General features: G+C 35.2%; 1 protein-coding gene across 4 annotated transcripts in view; it reads right to left on the reverse strand.

Moving 5' to 3' along the window:
* LOC149078980 (cell adhesion molecule Dscam1-like) overlaps positions 1 to 24697 on the reverse strand; it is a 248824-nt gene that overhangs the window by 147047 nt on the left and 77080 nt on the right. For all 4 annotated transcript variants that reach the window (XM_089241226.1, XM_089241225.1, XM_089241224.1 and 1 more), the window contains exons 3-4: positions 21098 to 21259; positions 11681 to 11830 (exon numbers count right to left, since the gene is read on the reverse strand). In XM_089241226.1, coding sequence (XP_089097352.1) covers positions 11681 to 11830; positions 21098 to 21259 — 312 coding nt within the window. The remainder of the gene's footprint in view (positions 1 to 11680; positions 11831 to 21097; positions 21260 to 24697) is intronic.

Below are 24697 nucleotides of genomic sequence, written 5' to 3' on the forward strand. Positions count from 1 at the left end.
CAAGTGACTTGCGGAGTATTTGTGGATCATTTCAGTGACTCGTGACATATTTCCAGATCACTTAAATGACCAGCGGTACATTTACATATCACTTGAACAATTTGTGGCACAGTTCTAGATCACTTAATTAAGTGGCCCAGTACAGATTTTTAAACTGATGAAGAGTCCATAATTTTTTTACAGGTTGAGCATCCTTGGTGAAAGTCATAATACCTGCTCTCAATATTGCAGAATGTTTATTGTGTATATCAAGATGCAGATTTTGCAACATCTTACAGTTGACGATTGCCCCGCTGAGTTCAAGAAACTGAATCTGTATCGCGGCAATGAGAACCAGAGTGTCTTTTTGCTGAAATATTTCTTGGCCATCGAAGATTACTAAACCGAATCTATGAGAGTGAAATGAACGGCCAGCCTACTCATGCTGAACCTCACATGCACCTCGTCGATATTCCGGGGGAATGGGTGTATCCGGAAATTTATTAATTTATGCGAAAATAACAAACAACGATATTCATATATACAATAAAGAATCTAGAGTAAAAATTGTGATCATAGCATCATCCACAGATAATCAGTCCGTAATCGTAATAGTCCTTATGTAAATAATCAAAGAATAATTTCTTCCCAGACAGCTGACTGAGAGCGTATTTGTGTTTTGTTGAACCTGAAATAACTGCAAACGAAATCGAAAGAGTCATTAGTCATCTAAATGACAAAAAACACCTGGAATAGACATGATCAACAATAGCCTAATCAAAAGAATCAACAGGACGTTCCCTGAATTTTTGTACGTAATGTACAACCGATGCTTCCTGTTGTTTCCTACACACTTCAAAAACAGTAAAGTATTACTGTTTTTGAAAAAAGATAAAAAGCAAGCCTACCCCTGAATCATATAGGCCCATACATATCCTGTCGACTGTACGAAAAATATTTGAAAAGATAATTGCACAACGAAATGTATTTGAGTTAGACAAAGTTAATTGGGTCAATGACAACCAATTTGGTGTCGGACATGCTCTGGTTGCCATTGAGGAAGAAATTAATACACAGAAAAATAAAAAGCACGACATGGCAATAATAACTCTTGACGTTCAGGGGGCTTTCGATTCTGTTATCCAGTTATCCAGTTATCCATAGCAGATCAAATGAGGATCCAATTTCCTCCCAGCTAAGGAAAATAGCTGAAGACATCCTTTATAACCGCGCAGTTTCAATAGTTACTGGCAATGGAGTAGTGCCGAAACAACTAACTCAAGGTTGCCCACAGGGGTCCTGCTCTGGCCCAATATATTGGAATCTGGTACTTAACATGTTCCAGCTCAAGTGGTCAAATATCGTGCGCGCCCAGGGCTATGCGGATGCCATTATCGTATTGGGCCTCACGGTGGAGGGAGTTGGTAAAAACGCCTCCAGCGTCCTGGCTGATATCAGCAACTGGCTAATTGAGAACGGCATTAAATTAGCCACCAGCAAAACAAACTTTCTATGGGTATCCATTTTAACGACAAATTGGACTGGAAAGACCATATCACAGAGCTGAACACAAGAACCAATCAGCTACTCACGAGGTTTCGCTGTATAGCAGGCAGGAATTGGGGAATCAACACTAGGATGCGCAGAACTCTTCACATCACGGTCGCACAACGTATTCTGGTGTATGGAGCCGCTATATGGGAAGCCAATGCTTCCGTATCACTACAGAAGTGCCTTGATTCAATTCAGAGACGATATCTGCTATATATCTCTAATGCCTGCTCAACTACGCCCACAAATACACTCCAAGTCATACTGGGATTACCCCCACTCAGTCTTCTGGTAGAAGGTGGAACCAAATTCAGCCTCTTGACCCGTCTCAAAACTTCGGTTACACTGGGGAACGGCGAGACACTTTCCTACGCTCTGATAGAAAGGAGAATCACACCAAGGTCCCAGCATCTTTCACGATCTGTGGAGGAATGCCGCATTGACCTGAAAGGAGAAATGCACCCATAGGCGAAATATAAGATCTACACTGATTGCTCCAAGACTGAGCGTGGAGTGGCTTCAGCCATGGTTACCTTTCAGGATGACTTGGAGATAAGTAACTGGAGCAATAAACTCAACAATCTGAATACGGTATATCAGACGGAGTTGTTTGCGCTGCTCGCAGCTACGCAACAAGCAAGCGCCAGCAAGAAACACACAAATTCTTTCTGATTCACTTTCTTCGTTATATGCGGTTCTAGACCCCCTATCACGCCACATGATAGCTAGGAAGATTAGAGACCTATTACTGTCAAATAGACATATCTATATCTCGTTGTTCAGAGCGCATAGAGGAAATACTGGAAATGAAGCAGCTGATCGGTTAGCCAAAAGAGAGACCGAAATACGAGGAACAGATTTCTCTATCCTTCTTCCGAAGTCGTGGGCGGTGAAGAAGTTGCAAAATGATTTGTTGGCAATCACGATGGTCAAATGACATGAAAAATGACAATTTTACTTTTTTCAAAGCATGGCCCTTCCCCTCCTAACTTCATCGTTTTCATAAGAGTAGGTTTTCTAGCATGTGTAAATGTGGGAGGGAACCATCTTTCAGTATGCTACAGCATGTGAGTATACCAAGGACTTTCATTTTGGCTCTACTACGCCACAGAATTACATTACTTGGAAGCAACAGTTACTGAGAAAACACTCCAGAATCGAAAGAATTAAGCGCCTTATTAGATACGTCATTTCAAACGAAGACAAAATCAGTCACGAAACAGTGCCAAAATACGAATGTGCCAGTTCCCTCACAAGTTGATAACAACTCTTCATCAGACTCAGACTATGATCCTCTGGCATGAGATGAGATATTTTGGGGTTGTCTCACGACGTCTTCGTGCGTGGCTTCTGATAGACAACGAAGTTCCGTGATTGCCGTTGCTGTCAATGAATAATGTCACCTGTCTTGTATATATTATATGTATGAGTGTTTATATGCTTGTATATACAGTATATGTGTTTATATATCTCTCTTATATATGTGTGTCTATAGTTATTTGTGCGCCCCTTTGTGGCCTGCTGGAGACGTGCGTATGCATCTGCCCGTGTAACCTCAAATTTTTGTTCTCTTATCCGCTGGTGGTCTTTCGGTGCTTAGTGCTCCGGACGTTGCATCGCTTTTCCACCATGGAACAAACCCTCTGGGTGACCAGCTTATATCCCCTATGGGGACAGAGCGGGGCTCATGGTCGATTTCGGGTCCTTGCGATGCGAGTCCGCCACTATGACCACTCGATACCATAGCGGCAGTCGGCTCCTTAAACAAGGATTCTTTTATTATTATTATTATCATTAACACGACATTCCGATTTTGCAAACAAATTGACGCATTTTTTCTTCGGCTCTCACAAAATTTTCATTTGCGTACCTAATATCTATATCTCCACTATGTAAGAATAACATATTATGATTTTTATAATCCAATTTTGATTATTTTTCATCATAATAGCTACACCAACTAAGGAACAATGATGTTGTTCTTGAACCCAATCATGAATCGATTTATCGATCCAGCATCTATGAAACATTCGTCGATGGGAATCGCATTATTTCAAGACTCACAACAGGATCTCCATTACGTTATTATTGTTCAGAAATGATCGCCAAAGGGATAAAGATTCCTCTCAACTATTTATTTTCTTTTTAAATTTCTGCAACTCGATACTTATTCTTCTCGTGTGATACACTATACATTTAATAAATCCTTCAGAACCGGCTGTGCGATACCCGTTCTACTGTTCCGCTAATAACTGGTCGTTATATTTTCATCAATATCATCGGATCGGAGTGAAAAAGGAATATGTATTTACTAGTAACTCCTACCACCTCCGCCGCCAACACATGCCGATGGTACTGATACTCCCCGTGTGTGTACCGTGTGTACGTGTGCACGATCCAAGAAAGCTACTTGAAAATTTATTTTGAACAAATATTGAAACCGATAATCGAGGATGTGAGCAAAGTGAAATAACTCTCAGTTGCCAATAAATTCTTCAATCAATTGCCTGTTTGGTCGACGGCTTTCAACATTCAAGAAAAATCGATTGAAGTAGTTGAGCCCCAGCCATCACTTACTGGTGTGGGCCACGGGTGGATGGGAAGCACGAAAATAGGAGGCAAACTGAAGCTTCTCTCTCTCTCACACAAGCCCTTTCCAATCTTCACTATTTTATCCCAGTCACTAGGTTCTCTCTCTCTCTCTCTCTCTCTGACGCTCCATTCACTCGGAAACTTCACTTAATGATATCGTCTTTTATGAAATACGCTCTCGGAAGATTGGAAAATACTCCGCGAGAGAGTCGCAATAAAATTCCTTCAAGTGGTTTAATACTGAATTCTATTAAAGTACACATTCTCTGATGTTGCCATAACTGGAGAAGAAGGAGACGAAACTTATGAAGATCCATCATACACAGTGAGAAATTGAAGTTTCTCAAATTCACGATTTGCTGCAGCTATTCTCCTCTGTAGTTTGTGTCCTCTCCCTATCCAAACGAAATGTAATGTGTATATGAGTCCTTATTTTCCGCATTCGTGAATCTGGCATTATTTCTCCCGCAATAACTGTTAGTTGTAAGTTGAAGATATGGAATTTAATGAGAGACGCGGGCTGTGGTAGTTGGCGGCGAAAGTAGTTAAAAATATCAGCACATAACTTTATCAATAAACTCTACTGAGGAAGGTAATTTATCACGAGAGGCTTTAGGGAGCAATAAATTTTTGTTGTAGATAAAGATTTTCAGCCTTCCAGGGACTACAAAGTGCGTGTATTTCTCGCTATGATCATTACTTATATCACTGTGTGTGTGTGTGTGCGCGCGTGTGTTTTTTTCACGGCATGTGCTTCCTTTATGGATAGGGAATGAATTTAGCGCCCTTGCAAGTTTTTATCGGAATATTATTCTATATATCATCACAAACGTACTTATGTAGCACATTGAACCTTACATGAATGTCATTCAAGACATTGCAACTGTGTGTGATTACTACTATTAATATCCCTCTGGAGATTTAATGGATTGTATACACACAAAGAATGTACTATGTGTGTCTATACGCATGACGCTAATGTTTTTATGTTGCCGGAGTTATGATTGTTTGGTGTTATACTGATGCTGCCATCTGCCTTTGCAATTTCCAAGTGAAGATGACATTGTGAGTATTATATATACATGGTGATTGAAAACTGAACGTACAGACTTTTAGAGGAGGTAAAAGACACAAAAACACAGAACAGAATCGCATAGAAATGCATGACCGGAAACCCTATCCTGATCAGCTGGAGCATAAACGGAGATGCTGAAATGATATTTAGGGATTATATTATTTTGGGATATTTAGGATATTTGGCTTATTTAGGGATTCTTTACACGAGGACAGTACGTGTACATGTCAAGTTTTACAACAGGTGATCTTACCATCCACAGTTATGCATGCTCCAGAACGGCGAGGCATTGATTGCCGAATGCTTTCAAAAATACCCTACATTTCACGGACGTTTGCAGCTGCGACGGTGATTTTTTCGACGAGATCGGTGCTCCCTCAAGTGTGTATAACTGTGGATAGTAAGAACCTTGATCACTTGATGTGAAACTTAACGTGCACACGTACTGTTGTCATATAAAATATCACTAAATAAAATGTTTTTTTGCCCATTATTGGCTTTTCATTTCTGCATCTTTGTTTATCCTCCAGCTAATCAGGTTGGAGCTTCCGGTCATACATTGCGATTTTGTTTTGTTTTTGTGTTTTCTACCTGTTCTAAAAGTTTTGTTTCGGATCAACTTGTATGCAATTGGTTTTCTGTCTGTGTGTCTGTGTATTTTCACAATATAAATCTATAATTTTAGATCAATCGTCGCTAAACTTTTCACGTATAATAAACAGGGCCCGGATTGAATGATAGGCTACTTCAAAAATTTCTCAGAGAAAGGAAAATGCCCGTGATGGATGAGAAACCAACAATGGTTCCTGGGTTTCAACAATCACTTTCGGACCAACATTACTTTGGTTACCGCAGTTCCCCAGCAATGCGTTTCAGACATGTATATAATTTTACAATGGTTTGTTACTTCTTTAGCGATTAATTGAAGAAAACCCGGGCAGCGCCGGGTATTATAGCTGGCTTAATAAAATAGATCTATTTTTCTGATTATTACAACAAAATGATTATGAATGCTCGGAAAAATATCCATTACTCTGTAGGAAAATTACAAAAATATATTCATTGAGGAATTGTGCTGTCTCCATAACCATTGCGTTAGGGTTGTTATAGATATCCACATAATAGACCGATGCTCTCTTCAACCGCTCGTTCGCCAATGACCGGAGATGATTTGTGGAAATTTTCTACCGGTCCTCAAAACTCTTCGCCTAATTTCTATGACTGCGACATAATTTTCAATTTAATGCATATTATGCTGGTCCTATATCGGGTTTTTTCATTTTTCTCTTAGCCGTCAGTAGGTCTGCAAATCATTTATTTATTTTTGCTGTCCCATAAGTTATTTCTCCTATTTATTTTTCCTCTTTCTTTGCCGGTCCTCGAAATTTTTCTCCCATTCATTAATAGTTTTGCCTGTTCCACAGTTTTGTTCTCAAGTTTATTTTTTCACTGGTCGGCAAATTATTCCTTCCAATCGTTTAGTTTTTTGCGGTTCAGCAAATATTATTTTTCCTTTTTTTTTTTCCGTCATGCCGCAGTTGTATTGTATTGGAGCAATTTGATGGAGTTATGCTCTGTTTGAAAAAAAAATGATTTAAAGACGTTGAAGAACACTGTAATGAACTGTATTATTAATCTATATATTGGTGAATCATATTTGCAGAAACATACTAATTCTATAGCAAAACCGGATATATTTTTACTAGTATTTTTAAAAGCATGATAAGAAGATCTCCACAAAAAAGGAGCGATAACAAATCTTCTTAGAATGTTGCAGACATATTTCCAGAAAGATATTCATGTACGATTCATCGTATCCAAGTTTCTGAAAACAGAACTTTACGTGAGCAGAAATGGAAACGATTTCACGGGCTTTTCACATGGTACGAAATGTGTATACACGTATAATACTTCGCAGTTTTGCGAGCATTCTATCAGAGGTGAAGAAAGTAGCGTCTAGACAGTTGTAACTTCTTTATTGGATATGAAATGGCCTTTTCTCCATAATCCTCCCAGTTCGTTCTCTCTTTTCTCGATCGAGATTTCTTCGGAAGGAACTAAGAAAAAGATATTAGGTTTCTGGAACATCTGGTCATCTTTCGGGATAACTTCGGAACAATTTCTCAGATAACAAAGAAGTTTCTCCTTCGTGTGAATGATGCTATTCTCACAGAGCTCGATAAACTAAAAATATTACATACAAATGGGACTTTCATTAAAAAGTAAAACTATATTTTTATCTGCAAATTATATTAAAACTCTCTGAATAAGTATATTTTTCTATTGTGATCATTATAATGTAAAAAGATGATTATTATGAAATCTATCGTGAATCTTCATATAGAGATCTTACGTTTTGTTAGATATGCAATAGTTTTATTATGAAATGCATTGAACGGCTTATTGGAAACTTGTTGTATAAGCATATGCCATATTATCGGATAATCAAAAGAGAATAACACTCTTTTAATATCTTTAAATCTGCTGAATATGTGAAGAAATGCTGCGGGATTTTTCTATTCTAATTCGATGTTCAAAGTATTCAGGAAATTGTATTTTAATTCAACATTTTACCGTCGTAATGGAATTTTCCCGAAACCCATTTGAAAAGGCATTAACTATATTTGGTCTGTGTTCACACATAACCATTCATGAGTTGCAGCTTCTATCTGCATTTAAAAATAAATTCGACGATTTTCTATTAGAGGAAGAGAGACAGAGAGAAAGTAATGAATTGAGGTACACTGGGAAAGTTCTGAAACATCCGAACGGATCTTAATAAAATGTTCAAACAAGGATGACATGTACGAAGTGAGTATAAATGGATTAAATGGGAAAATTTGGAGCCGAAGTAATCGGATTACATCAAAGACCGTTTCAACGCATATATTCCGCCTGTTTAATGTCTATGTTCTTAGAAAAGAGGAAAGTCGGCGGAGACTAAAGATCCAAAAGTCTTTGTGAACTTCTAGCGTTAAATTGCATTTCTGATGTCGGAGAAAGAAGATCCTTCAGAATAAGTGGATTGGATTTCGATGGATGGTAAACAAGGTATTGTTTTCTGGAAAACTGCAAGTACCTTGCGTGTTAAAAAAAAGAAAACTGGAAAACAGTTACAACGTATATGACCGTAATGCTTTACTTGTATAGTCTCACGTACGACATAGGGCTAAAATTGATAACTATTTTATTCGAAAATTCAAATTTAATTTTACATAAAGATTCGATAGGGTTTACAAGTGTTCAGATCATTCACTTTTTTATAAGTGCATAGTGCAGACATGAATTATATATCATTCAACAGATTTTATTCAATCTAATTTCGTATTCACCGTATGTTGAATTTCTTTTTCTTATGATCCTACAAAAGTTTGTTTTATAAAACGCTAGCTAACATACCCGGCGCTGCCCGGGTTTTCTGTATATGCTGCGATCATTTAAGAAGTCACAAACCGTTGTAAAGGTATATACATTTGTATATATGAATGAAACACATTGTTCGGAGACCACGGTAACCAAAGCAAACATTCCAAAAAATCATTGTTGAGACACATGAACCATCTTCGCCCGATAGTTTTGTGCACATTTCGGGTATTTGCCAAGCTCTGATGAACCTTTAAAGTACCCAATTTTTCGAGCACGAGGCCTGTTTGGTATTCAAATTAAAGTGCATAATTCAATTACTCTATGATATTACCGAATCGTGCACTTTAATGGTAACGTATATGCAAAATTTGGCGACGACCGTTTAAAATTTTAGATTTATATAGAGAAAACACACACAGAGAAAATATATTATACATATATATAGAATGGAATCACATCGCAGGAGCTCGGTAAGTCATCTTTCGATAATAATATGAGCAAATATTTTCTTGTAATTTATTCTTTAGCCATTTTACTGCAATTTGAAATAAGTATAAAGAATGGCTTCAACTTTACTTTGGAAGGAAAGTAACGGGAACACAATTTTTGATAGAAATGCAATCTTTGCTAAATTTTTAATTGATAAAAATAAATTTCTGAACGTTGCGAACGGAAATCCCAAATTATTTAAAAAAAAATCTGATAGTGCTAGAGTGTGCAGGTAATGAATTCCAAATACTTTTGTATATATCCGCCACTTGCAGCCAGCTCTTTCCGCAGTTGTTAAGTGAACCTGAAAAACGGTACATTCTTATGCCATTTTCATTTTAAAATATGTACAGTAGAGGGAAGCACCACTAGATCACGGAACATGCATAACTCTCCCAACACAAATACGTCAGGGCTATACTGAAGAACACTCAGAACACATGTTCCGGCATGTACAGATTTAAGTTTCTCAGAATGATATTTACGAGGTGCATGTAATTTACAGTTAAGTATTAGTAGTCATCATCTCATTAAATGTCACGAATAATCTATATACTGATCTGAATGGTCACACATGTATCATACACGTGATCTTCAAGTTCCGCAATAGTAATTTCTTTATTCAGGCAGCACAACTTCCCCCCCCCCCCCCCGCTGAGGAATATGGACGAGGTGCATGTCTGGTTTAGTATTAGTAGTAGTAGGCAGCACAACCGATTCATGAAGCGAATAAAATTTTGTATCTTTACAAGTACACCCCTGATGAGTCATTCGTCAACAAAATCAGACCCAACACTAGATACGCACTCAAGCTGTTAGGTACACACACACACACACACACACACACACACACACACACACACACACACACACACACACACACACACACACACACACACACACACACACACTCACACTTCTGCCACAACTCACTAGGTAGAAAATTGCCCATTGTGTTATAGACCCGAGTTAAGCTCGGTTTGAAAGAAAGCATTCCAATTTCTAATCATGTTTTTCCCCCTTTTCTGAACATTTGGAAATGTGTGGTGTAGTTCTACGAACATGCTGAATCAATTCATCCACAGAAAACGATAAAAAGGGGAGACTATGAGCCTATCCACGATCTTCCTCGAAAACCGGATGAGGCAATGATAAATTGGAAATCATGCCTGATTATTTTAACTTTAAGAAACGATGCTTGATATTACGACAAATGTGGTTTATCATATCAGCAATTCCACGCGTCGCAAGTATTTCGCAATCGCATTCTTCAATTCGCTCTTTGGATATGCGGGCATTTTATAATAGGAATAATGATTCAGGGAGCTGATCATAGCTGCTTGAATATGAACCATTATCATGATTGAAATATGTCGTGCAATTATACTAAGGAATTTAAAGCTCGCTTAATATTTTTCGATGCGTGCGTGCATTTACAGGGAAACAAGGTACGTTAGCAATCACTCGTATACGTCTGCATGGAGTAAGTGTAGCGCATTCGAAGGATTGTTCAACACGATCCCGTTCATGTTTAATGTTACCTATTTCAAGCAAACAAAATTTCAGTCAAGATATAATTCAGTTATTAGTACATACATAGAAGAAGAGTGAAAAATGAAGTGGAAAAATCGGAATGAAATTTGTTTGGAACATTGTATCTTTGCTTCAGGCGATGTAAACATTGAACGGAATCCAAGAACAATTTAAGTATTGAGTGTACTATTTAATATCTAATCAAAAAAAGTGAAGAATACTTGGAACATTTTCGAAATTCTAAAAAAAAATAAAATACCTTAAGCACTGTTTCAATCAATGTATTTATTTAACTATATATTTTTGGAGGGTTTTCAACTAAGAAACAAAACACATAAATGTAATTTAATTCATTGAATAAATGTAAAATGTTCTCTCTGTTCTCTCTTTGCGAACGTAATCCCTTATTAAAATAATGAAAATTATTCGAAGCTGTTAAAATAATATTTTTAATTAAGATTAAAACGGTTCACTTTTTTTGCGAGAGTAATAAGAAATTTATGATTTTGAACAGTAATTCATTAGTTAATCATTACAGCAAGTGTTTTTTTTCTTACAAATTCTCATAAACTTCAGTGATGGTATCTGTGTATTTCTTGAGGAAACTTCAATTAATTATCTTTTTTAAAAAAGAAAGAAAATATATCAGAAAACACGCAATTTTTATTCATGAAAAGCAATATAACGGTAGTACGCGATGAAAATTATATACACGTGTATGCTAACCATTCAGAAATAAAACTTAAAAATTTCATTAATCTTTTTTTTTTCTCGCAACAACATCAAATTAAATATTCATGAAACGGTTTCGGGGTTTCCAGAGTGGAAAATATATTCAGAAAATGAGTGTCAGTTACAAGAAACAAGTCATTTGTTTTCTCAAGCTGAAGAAGATGGAAGAAATTGAGAAGCAATTATTTTTTTCACAAATGATTTTTTCTCTCTCACCGCTTCAGTCCAAAAACTTCCGGAATATATTCATATATTGTTTTATTACCATTTTTTTTTCTCAGTTATGTAGATACATGTACGCATGAAAATGAAATTCTCCGAAACTAAAAACGGGTTAATTACTTCTTGCTTAAAGACAATTACCTGTCACTATCAGCTGGCCCGAAGTCACGCTAGCTGAAATGGTTCCGGTTAGTGTATTCTTTACCCGACAGCGGTATCTCTTGAAGCTGTCAGTTCGGGCAGTGTTACGGATGTGCAGCTCTCCATCTTTCAACACGATGTATTTTGCTCCTACGGAAGATACACCAACATGCAAAAGAAAAGGGAGGGGGGGGGAGGGGAAACAAAAAAACTATAGTCAAACCAGTTAATTAAAGAAAATATGGTCTCTAACAGGAAATTATTAATTTCCTTCAAGAATGAATGAACACGAGGAATGTTACATAAGTTATAGCCCTCGTTGTAACAAGCAATTCCTCATTTCTATCAAAAGATGATAATGTATGAGCTCGGTAAATAAGAGAGAAAAATGATCTTGAATCCTTTTTATTAGCTATAATCTATTTTAATTATCAATAATTCATCATAATGGTTATATTTTAACATAATTTGTGACATGGAAATATTATAATTTCGAGAAAGTGTTATTATGCGTTAATATAATGAGTCACATGATTGATTGATATTCGTTGAATATTTTTGAAAATATTTTCTTTGTTAGCTCATAGCGCCCATTCAATATATTAGTTCCATTCAAAACATGTGATTCTGTATAATTTTAAAGGGGGTTGTATCGGTGATGTTAAATACAACCCATGGGGAAAAGGTGTTCGATCATATATACATCACCAGTGGCACGCTTAAAACGCAAAAAATTATTTTCCCCCAGTGAAAAAAATTGATAAAATGAATCATTATAAATACTGAATAAATGAACAAAAATCATAAAATGGTTGACCAAAACTGCGGGAAATCACAGACTGATTCATAAATAGAGCACGGTAACTAGAACATGTATAAGAAAAGTGAATGAAACGAGTTTTTCATCATTATAACTCTTTTTTGAAGCACTTACAGGTGGCTCTCCAAACATATCTTTCTGATGATCTCAAAAAGTTGATAATTTCCATTTTGGAAGACGGAGCTCTTTAAAGGGAAGTTGCAGGATTGTTTGACCGTGCTGACAGTATGGGGGGTTTTCTTTGGGAAAAAATAACGGGGAACTGGTGGTGTTGTGAATTCGCTTCGGGCTCGTTGCACCACAAGGAGAGGTAATATAAAATTCAACGTACTTACCAAGAAAAACTATCGTGCCACCCTGAAATAACTAAATTCAGAATGGGCAAAGTACAAGGTTTGTGTCTGCAATGTTTTAAAAGAAGAAAAAATAGGTCCCGTGAAAGAAGACCTAAACCTTATTCAAATAAGCAGTGGAAGAGGTCTGGTATGCAATGGTGCAAAAAATCACGTCAGCTTGGAAATGAATGACAATAAGAAGGTGCCTCAGCTAAATGTCAAGATAAAGCTTAAAAAAGTGAAGATGGCTACGATAAATTCATGCAGAGAAGAGCAGGAGAACAGCTTATTGATAAGTGCATTGGTAAAAAAAAAACTATTGATGTTTGGTATGTCGTTCACTTAACGCTTAGACATGAATGATAGCCAGCATGTTAGGAAAACTGTGCATCCCGAAAACGTACTGTGTACTCAGAAATATCCACTGGCATTAGGAATAACAATTTCATCTATAAATTAAATAAATTCATAAATGGTTTTTAGATTCAACTAATTTTACATTACAGGACGACAAAAAATCTTGCCATAACAGCAGAAACACACCACCAGTGCTATGATATTTTGCAAAAGAAAGAACCGTACTTCAAGCACAGTTAAACAATCCCGGAACCTGAAACTTGCTTTTGAGGAACTCCGACTTCCCACACAGAAATTACCCGCTTATTCAGATAATCAGAAATATATGTTTTTGGGAGCTATCTCTCAGTGTTTCGAAAAAAAATCTGTTCTTAATGCCAGTTCATAAATCGACATTCCAGGTCGTATTTAGAACAAAATCATGAGTATTTTTTTAATTTACTCCGTATTTAGAATGATTGATTTTACCAAATATTTTTGCTTGGAAAAAAAAAAAAAAATTTTAATTTTTGTTTTTCTTTGTCTCTATTTGTAGGCCTTTCTAAAGGCACTATTTGTAGCGTGTTTGTATATGATCGAACACTTCCTTTTTCAAGAGTTGTATAATTAATCAATTAAAATTCGACGAAAAAATCAAAGTGAATAGTAGTATGTAAGTATAGTAAATTTTAAGAAAGATTTTTGTTGCCAAATTTTTTTTTTACCATAATAACAATTATTACACAAAACTAAAAAATTATACACTCCTCACGTTCACTATTCTGTACCTAAGTATGATTCGGAGTGATGTATTATTCAAAAAGTTTGAGATTGCTGTAAATGGTTGTTTGGATACGACATGTATCAAACGAACATCGAATTCTTTACACTTCAGCCTTATAAATACAAATACAAATACAACGCCACAACAGGCAAAATGCCCAACGAGGTGGCTGAGAAAAAGATGCCCATAAAAATATGGATATCATATATTTCAAAAATATAATAACCCAATTAAAAATGCAATTAACAAAAATTATAATCAATATATACACATGATAGAATATTCTACAATGCCTATAAAGAATACTTATGGTTTTCTTATTCTAAGTATGGATAGCTTCTCGATTTACCCCAAACTAACTAAACGTAACTATAATAAACTTAAACTATACTTAAATCGGACTTAAGGTTATTTTTTCCATGTATAATGGATAAATAATGTGTTATCGTATCCATTTAATGATAATCGATGTTTAGATACACACAACCGCCTTCTCGTTTTTGTTATATATTGTGAAAGAGTAAACTACTAATATTATGCAGTTTTCAGCCAGAAATTCAGACAGATTATCAATCATCTGTAACTATACACACAAAGCAGCTGAATATTTGATCGAGCTCATTTGAATGCATCAATCAAACGCCATAGGAATACGAAATTTCGTAAATAAGTGTAACATTTTTAAATGACGTATGGTAAAAAAATAGGGAATAATTACATTATTCTATGCAAAATTTTATTATTTATAAACCGTATTTCTTATGGGAAAATTATGATGGCACGATTGATTTTTAATTTGTTCACATCTTCACAATATAAATACTTGTGTAAAAATCAATATGCATTGTACAGTGCAGTGCATTCTTTGCAAAATGAAAACATTTCTGGTTAGAAGAAAAATGTGTACAGTACTACAACGCTGTAAGATTCGATTTACTCTAAGCAACCTTATTTCCGTGGTGGTATTAACGTTTACTGCATATTTCATGCTTCTAAGTGCAATAATTCATTGTTTGAGCCAAATCAATAACATTGAGTTAAATAAGTCGAGACACTTCTTTAACGTGTTCAGGAAGTCCTTCCCAAGCAATTCTCTTCCCAGACGTCGGTGGTAGACAACAAAATGTTTTAAATGAAGTGAGTATTCATATTATGGGTATTTTACAAGAAACAATTACAAAATTTCACTTTTTTTATATTTTCGTCAAGGCTCTATAGTCATAGTGAGGAAAAGTTTATCCTTGCAGCATTATGACAAACAAATCAAGTTTCCTCACTATACTATAAATTGTTATTGACAAATTGAATTTCAATTTTTAAACAGGGATTCGGGGGTCGTTCTCAAATACGGCAGCAAAATATTCGAATTTGTACTCCATCAAATAATGAGACGTTCATTCCAAACAGATGCCCACTGTAAATACATCCGAGAATTTTATTAAAAAATAACAAACAAGTAACATTAAGTGGCATTAAGAGGGTAAAAAAACAATCTACAATTATTGCAATTCAGTGTTTCCCATTGACTTTATGCATTCATAGACGGCGAAAAAAGTAGTTTCGGAATATTAAAATGTTTGAAAAATCTCATACTTGAAGTTAAATATCACGCTCAATTTTTTTTTTACGAAATGAAACATATTTTATATGTCATCTTACTGCAAGGGATAACGTTTCTTAATCATGGCATAAGAGACTGGGAAAAAAAGTAAAATCAAAATTTTAATTTTATTATTCTGAAAAAAAATATTGTTTCTTTACAAAAAAAAAAAAAAAAGCACGTCAGTAATACAAATATTTACATCATTCTCTGCTTTCGACCAAAGCTTGGGAAGAAAAGGCCCTAGATAAACATTTTTTGACACGATGTATATGTAAATCGAAGTATCTTACGTACTGCAATATATACATCTATGTTGAATTGTGAAAAATAATAGTACTTGTAATCAGAAAATTTTCCTTTCGATGTATCTACTCTATATCATACATTATTATTCTAGTCTACCCTTTATCAATATCCACTTGTGATATTAATAAATAGCTATATATATATAAAAATAGAAAAGTACCGAATACATGTTGGTAGAGACGCATTACTTGTTGCATTTCTCGTAGTGAAAAGAGAAATATGAATATATTCCTGATATACTCGGTATAAAATGAGAAAAATAGTCCGAAATCATTGAGAAGTTCTGATACGTGATACGCATGAAAAGCATGTATCTTTTTTCCTATTTCTCATATGTATACATACCCAGAACCGGATTTAAGGGAGAGAAAAAAAATATCTAGATATGATGTTGCAGATGGGAAGACTGCAGTGCAGTCGTAAAGAGTTCTATACAACTGGGGGAAAAACTAGACATACGTATAATATTGCAAGAATAGGAGATCAACGAAACGCTGAGGATGCATGTTTACGTCCAGAACCTGCTATATAGCCTACGTGAATTCCTGAGAAAAAAGAATTGTTTTCTTTGTATTCTCGAGATGAAATATTTATTCAGTTCTATGAAAAGAGAAGAAACTTTCCTCTCATTTTCTTTTTTATCCTGACCCATTGATCTACGTAGAGAGAAAAGTACAGCGACAGCCTATACAAGCTCCAGTAAATGCCCATAAATCAGAAACTGTGCAGCATGCCAATAAAAATGCATGAATGGCGTAGATTTTTCACTAAGAATGACTTCATTTTATTGGCGACAATAAATAAATTTTTGGACCTGTTTCAAAGTTAATACAATTTATTTGTATCTAACGCTCGAAATAGCATTTGCGTATAAAATCTACACATTATAGTCACTATAGATTTTATTATATTGGCCACTTTATCAAAAATGACTTTCCTTAGTGATTCATTCACTTCAAGGAAGAGAAAAAAAATCAGTTTAATTCGTAAAAATATATTACTGTAACTTCATGTCCATTGTCCTCATATCAGTTGTTGATTTGGGAACAGTGAGCACATGGTGTGAACGTGCAGTGCCATTGATTCTAATCTATTAGAACAGCAATGGCGTTCCGACTGGTGGCGGAACGCCGAGAGGCTACATCCGGTCCATGAAAAGTGTTCCGGTAGAAAATTATCAACACACAGAATACGATAAAAGCCTGGGCTGACCATATTTTCTTTATAAAAATACGGGAAATCGGGATCTGTACGGAACATCGCCAATTATCATGAAAAAAATCAAATCAAAGGCAAATAAAGTTTGCAATTACAGCCAAAAATTGTCAATGACATTAAATTGCAATTCATGATGGAATAATTTCATTTCTTGGTTTATAAGAGTTAAATAAGCATCGATGAGTGAAAACAACGGAACATTTTATAAAAATGGTGGTACAATCAAAATTACAAGTAAAATGCAGGTCATATGGTCACCATATACATAAGGGTTTCTCGTCCGTGAGCAGAAAAAATACCGTATATTTGGCCCGCAGATTGAAAAAGTTGTGCACCCGACTTTTACGTTAGGTTTCTGCACATCCGATGGAGACCATTCAAAAATATAAAATAATAACATGATAAAATATAAATAACAATACTATATTCAGAGACACCCTATTCATCTATACAAGTTGTCTCAAACAGTTTGTTCAGTGGATATCTCAGCAACTTTTAACTTTAGTATAACACTCTCAATTAAACAAATTTTCAACGAATGAATGCAGTGTGATCACCATTCTTAACATTCACTTAACACAAAAAATGCAAATATCATTTATTGTTTGCCATGAAATAAAAGTTTTGAGTTTATTCTATTTGTGTGCAATCCCACTATAATATCAACTTCTGAGCCGATGAAAAATTACCAACGCAGTGATAAGTTGTCAAAAATAGTTGTCAAACATATTTTATATATTTTACCTCTTCTCACTCTCTATCAATGTTTTTGTTCCCGCTCTTTCCTCCAATTATATGTATTTTTTTCCTCCCTAATGCAAGAATTCATCAAAAGTGGAAATTTGTAATTTTTATGAAAAACAAAGAAAAAAGATCATTCCAGTTAGATTATTTTTATACTTTTCCAAGTACAAAGGATTACTTGCAAAAACAGGTTTAAGTGATTCAAAAATTAAGGGAAGTTAAAAAATGCAAAATGCGAAATCGATCCTCATGTGTTATATCTTGTTGGAAAAGACCTGCTGGGTATAATACAACACATCGACAGATAACTGTATAACCCCAATAAACTGGTAGTAAATTATATAAAACCAAATTAACACAGGCGTGAACTTGTATCCAGCCCATGAGACCAAGCCCACTCAATATTTGCCACTACCTCGATAATACATATAAAAATAACGCCTCCCCAACATAATTTCTGTTTCCTGCCAATAGTTTCAATATGCCTTTGCACTTGGTATCATTTCTAGATAGCCACCTAGTCAGCTTTAAATCCACACTCTACGAAATTATTCTAATGTTCGGCCTCACAAGCATAAAAGAAGAGGAAAAGATCGAAAAATGTGTTTTTATGTACTCATACAAAAATTATCTAGGTTTTATTCTTATCTCAAATCGGTGTAATACTCTGGCAAGCGAAAGAATGCGTATTTTTTTTTTGTATTTATTCCGAAGAACTTCCGAAGCAATATTACGTCAGAAACCTTGGCCGGATTAATATTTCGTTCAAAATATTGCATTTAAAAATATTAATTTTTGTGCAAGTGACTTTTCAGAGCAGAATTTACATTTCTCAATAATTGGAGGTATAAGCACACTAAGGGACAGGACTTATAACAGGACTATATAAAAAAAATGTTAATTTGTATATTTTTACGACGGCTGAAACAAATTTTGCAATTTTAAGAAACAAAAACTTTGAAAAAAAAAATTCTAATCGAAAGTATGTCCCAAAAATCAACAGTTGCAGAAATACAGTATCTGCTGTGCAAAAAAAATTGTAACAGAGTGTAGACGTCGTATAACTCCATATGATTAATGATATCCAATATTTATGTTTGTGCATTCAATTAAGTATTCTGGATTATAAATAAGTATGCCTAACTTACTAGTTTTGAAATATTTGATTTTTCATTATGCCATTCTTTCGAATGCAGTAGTCGTAGTAGTAGTTCAACGAATATTTCTGAATATGTATATAATTAATGTATATTCTTATGCAATGATATTATTCTTTAATATCTTCAAGGTGACCTCATGACGACTCACTTTCATGTGAATTATTAAGAAATGGAATCCTCGAAATTAAATAAATTTTCTCCGTGTACTTTCGAGTGCGAAAAAAAAGCAAAGTGCTGTCAATGTTATTTCCCGGAGTTTTCTGAGAAAAGAATTAATTAGTTAGCAGGGATGGTGTGATTGGTACTTTCATGTTGAGTGCCTACCTTCGTTGCAGTTAATGTGAAAGGAAGTATGAGTTCTCTCCGTTGCGAAACTGTAGTTAATAACTCTCACGCAGCGAATTAAAATTTGATAGAAGGCACCGTTTGTCTCTGGATTGAGAATTTATAAAAATTACCATGGGTAATGAAATATGTATGTATCCCACCGAAATATTGTTATTAAATCACAACTAACCACTGAACGAAAAATTTTAATGACGTGAAACTGAGTGCTCGCGGAAAACATGACCGGGAATAGCAAGCCTGGCAATTCACAGAATTGTAATTCCAGGTTAATTAGTTCATTCTGGCTAACTCTGCGTTGAATTTAGCAAGGTATTCCTGCAGCCGACTCCCGCATAGAAAATTACCACAAGCTTATTAAATTCAATTTATAATCTTGAATTCACATGAATAAATTAAGTCAAGAATAACGAACTCGTAGAAACGCGTTTGTGAAAATGAGAAGAATATTTTCCAGCAATATGGGATAACGAATCGGTGTTTTCTTCTGAGATAGATTAAAATGCTACAGTTGTTTTAGTGTCCTTTAAAAATATACACTATTATCAAAATTCCACAATCCTAGGAAATCGATCCCATACGTTTTCTTCAAATATGTTATGCGTAGTATACAATCTGTCTCGAATTGTTGGCACAGCGATATCCTTGCAATCGGTGATTTTAGAAACATACTTAAAAGCCCGAAATGTGTACGTTTCTTCAAGCTTCAAACTATATATATCGCCCTATATATATATATATATAGGGCGGAATTAGGGAGAATTCAGAAAGAAGATTAGCTTAATGATTAGAGAGAAAATCGACAGAAATGAAATTTAAATTTAAATTATAAATTTTTCATATTACAGTATATGTTTTTATTCTTCAAAATCTTTGGCGATTCCCTCTTTTTCTTATCTAATCATGGCGAGGTTGATTGTTGCAGTTTTGGCTTAAAGGCATAAATTGCAATAAAATTAGTCATTAGATTTTTAGACATTAGACATTTGATCTTCTTTTCCGTTTTCTGATCAAGAGCTTTCGTTCTTTTGCAAATATTCTTATATATATATATATATATATATATTTTTTTTTGTAATGCTCTTGCCCAAGCTCGAGAGATGTCATAATCTTTGGCAATTTGAGTTTTTTTCCATTATATATATATAATAAAGATGGAAGATTTCTAAAAAGCCTACTAACGTATTACTAAAAGCATTCAACAATTCGCAAATTCCCATTGGGTTAAAAGTTGATGTTTGTAGGGACTGCACACAAATAGAAAAAAACTCAACCATTTCATCTTTTTATTCACGACAAATAACAATTTGTCGAGGTTTTTCGACAATTACAGAATTTTTCCTGCATTGAAATTAATTTACATTTCTGAAATTGTGAACAACGCCCTCGCTCATTGGCGATAAATGCTGGAAACTTTAAAGTCGAATATCCCGTTGATATTGCAATTTAAGATATGGATTTTTTTTTTGCTTATGATTTCGGATTAGTTCATTTCACTAATTTGAAGTTGCAACACACGGGGTCTAAATAAAAAGATCACTTTTTATATATATACCGCTCTTTGGGAAATTTAAGGTATTTTGTGTAACCGCACGTAAGTTGGAAACCTTTTGTAACTGAAACTATGCTGCTAAAGTCAACGGTTGTAAGTATATCAGCCTTGCAAACAATTTGAAGCAGCCTGTATATCAGTACTGGAGACAAATTATATAAATGTCAATAATAATATAAACTTTATTTTGAGATCCATACGATCAGAAACGTACCTGTGTTTCGGTGGGAAACTATAACTAGTCCATCCTCTCGACTCCACGAAACTATTTCCAGAAATTCTTTCATGAAGTTTGGTACTTGGCATTTGAAAACGGCTGTATTGCCCCGAATCACGTACTCGTCGTATACGTGGACTTGGTATTCTTGAAGAACCACTAAAACATAAACAGATTAAGAAAGATGATCACACATGCTTTCATAATTCCGAAGATTTTTTATTATAAGGGGAAAAAAAACCAATATTTTTAACAAATTACCATTATAAGGTCTCATCTGCTGATTAGTATAAGTGCATAAAAAAATATTGTGCACACAGTCTACTTCAATAATTATATTAATATCTCTAATATGAATAGGAAATCATAATTGCTCAATAGATCACGTTAATCAACTTGAACAAAACACTCGCATACTTGTGCCTAGATAATACTGCATGACAACGCTGTTAAGGAAGCGTGATTAATAAAGCTTCATTAAGGTTGCCTGAAAATAATTTGTGAAGCTAATTAACAGTACCCCTGGGTGATTAGTATACCCTCCATCCTCTCCTGTATAGGTAATTCTGGAGTTTTATTTTATTGATATTTCGCAAATGATCTGAACCTCCTTCATAAAAATATTTTATATTTTCTATCCCTCGGTGTCCAACGCAGATGGTGTCAACTGCAATCATTTAATTTTGTACTACCCGGTTCTTTCAGACTCCGCTTTAAAAAGAGAAGTTATGCATATTGCAACTGTTGTACCTTGAACTGTATCCGGAAAATTCACCGCCAGTAATGCACCGTCGAAAAATTCACCTAAAACAATTAACCGCCAGGAAAATTCACCGACATACAATTCGTCGACATCAGTTCGACGTGAGAGAAGGAATGATCACGTGAAGAATGTACGAGCGAGTAGATTAATGAGCGAAACCAGTCTGTCACTAGAGCTAGCTCGCTCTCACTCGCTCACTCAATCACAAAGTCACTCAGTCAATCAATAGGTAGCTTATTCTATCACTCACTCACTGGTTCGCGCCTTCTACCATTCACTCATTATATCACTCATTTTCACTAATTGCCTAGGTCACTCACTCACTCACTAGGTCACTCATTATATCACTCATTTTCACTAATTGCCTAGGTCACTCACTCACTCACTAGGTCACTCATTATATCACTCATTTTCACTAATTGCCTAGGTCACTCACGTGAAATGTCACGCAATCACTCTCACAGTCGGCCGGTCACTCACTTGATCTCTTGGTTACTCATGTAAATGAGTAATTTACTTCCTCACTTTCTCACTAGGTCGCTCACTATCACTCGCTTACTAACTAGCGACGTCACTTACTCTGTTGCTCCCTGACTAGGTCGTTCACTCTGCCACGCACTCAATCAGTAGACCACTCAATCTGTCACTCGCACACTCACTAGATCCTTCAGTATATCACTGGGCGGCTCATCATGTCACTTACACTACCTCTACGTCGTTATACTGGAGCCTAAAAAAGTGACAAACCATTGTTTGGGAACCACGGTAATCAAAATAGACATTCCAAAAGTCATTTTTGTTGCACACTTTTTTGACCCTGTCGGGCATTTGCCTAACTCTGACGAACTTATAAAGTAGCTTATCGTTTAAGTTTGGGCCTGTGCTTTGCACTGATAGAATTTATCATAGATTCATATCAAATGTGTATAGAGAAAATAAACACACAGACGCATATAAAATGTCATTTTTATACGTGCATCCAAATGTCGAGTTGTTTCGTTTTACAGCGCCATCTGTGAGTAAAATTTGAACTTTATTTCATTCATCAAAAACAACTCTAGGCCATGATAAGTTATCTCATCGCAAACTACATCTTTTTGGGTCAATTGGTTGATTCATTATTAATTTGATATTTGTTGTTTGTGGAGATGCAGTCTCTTAACCTGACGTCATTTTGTATTCAATAGCACAAAGGTATTCAACGAAATTCTTGAAGAAAAGTTTTTTTTTTAGAAAAACAAGAATTCCGTAAATTTTCATGATTCGCCGTAGGAACTACGTACTAAGTACTTTACGGTAGAAATCCGCAGAAACTACTGAAATTCTGTAGTATTTGGCAATTATACAAGTTCCTCTTCTGCCTCAAAACAGTCAAGGTGGGCCCACAGAAAACTGGACAAACATTATTTCTAGACTATTTCCCTCTTCTATCTTACTAAACTTTCCATCTTGAAGAGATAATTTACGACATTACCCGACACACCATCTTTGAAAAAAATAGCGTTCGGAGAACAGAAAAACATCGCTGCTAAAAAAAATTATCACAGCACAATTACATGCAGCACTTTTGATGTACATTGTGCTTAGTTTGAAATTATTGGGTACATTTCCAATAATGAATAAACACTTTTGAAGGCCGTGATGATGGTGACAACCGAGTGACACTGACTCTACAGCATCGCGGGAGCATTTCCCAGTAGTTCATCACTGTTCCACTTCGAGTGAACCACATACCTCAAGGCAGAGAAAAACCTGGTATTCCATAATACGAATGTGCTATAGATGTTAATAATCGTATTTGTGTCATCATTTTGAATTTTTTTATTTCCATAAGTTAGTTTTATCTTGACAAAAAATATTCATTTTATTATATTTCCAGTAATATTTTTATTTTTTGGCCTTGTAATTAATTTCACCTTGTTTCAAGGCACAACATTTCATGTTTGAAGGTAAAATACGCAATGTTGTGCTTTTGAAGATTTTAAATCAATAACTCATGGTTATGGTACAAAAGAAAGCTAATTTGAATATCACTCGATGTCTTTCATGCAGTATACACATACTAAAAATGAATTTAGTGAAATATCCCCGGTAAAAGTTGACTTTGAAAAAAAGTTTGAAAACTGATGTTCGAAAGTATATATCCCTTACTCCCATGTATATAGAAGAAAACATTTCACCACAACTGGACTACATTAAAGTAATGTTTCAGCACCTTTGTATGTAGCGCATCAGCACATGGGATAGAGAAATGCCCTATTTCTTATCATGTTTTGGCTCGCTCATGTTAGAACGGAAATAGCAAGATACAAGACCGAGATTACGTAAAGACATATCCCATATCGATAAGAATGAACTGATGCATAGTTTTGAGAATAGAAGACTTTTTTTCCTCTTCATTTTATTCAATATCTTTCTCGGGCGTATCTGTTTTCAGCAAGGACGAATCAATGTGGGTACAGAGAACGTTCGAACGGGATAGGAAATTTGCGCAGGATTCAGCACATGCCTATTTAGAGTCGAGAAAAGTAGCAAATAGAACGGGAAGGAAAATAAGATAGAAGAAGTTGCAGAAGAAAATCCTCTTTGCGGGCTTTCAGACTTCTTCGACTGTCGTTGATTTGATCAAAAAGCCACATTTGGAGCCTTTGTTCGTTTCGATGCACAAATAGAAGAAAAGAAAGTTCTTTCTTTTTTAGGGATATGGACTGCAAAAAATAGGGCGGGAGTAAAAAAAAGGACTCTAGCTCGGTGAAAGGTCTGGAAAAAAAAAAACCCACGACAAACTACAATATCGAATGTTCGAAAAATCGAAACGAAGAACATTTATTTTT

The sequence above is a fragment of the Pholcus phalangioides genome, unplaced genomic scaffold, assembly GCF_987345545.1.
Source record: "Pholcus phalangioides strain wild (caught in Gottingen) unplaced genomic scaffold, Ppha-v1.0 ptg000013l_1, whole genome shotgun sequence".
NCBI lineage: Eukaryota > Metazoa > Arthropoda > Arachnida > Araneae > Pholcidae > Pholcus > Pholcus phalangioides.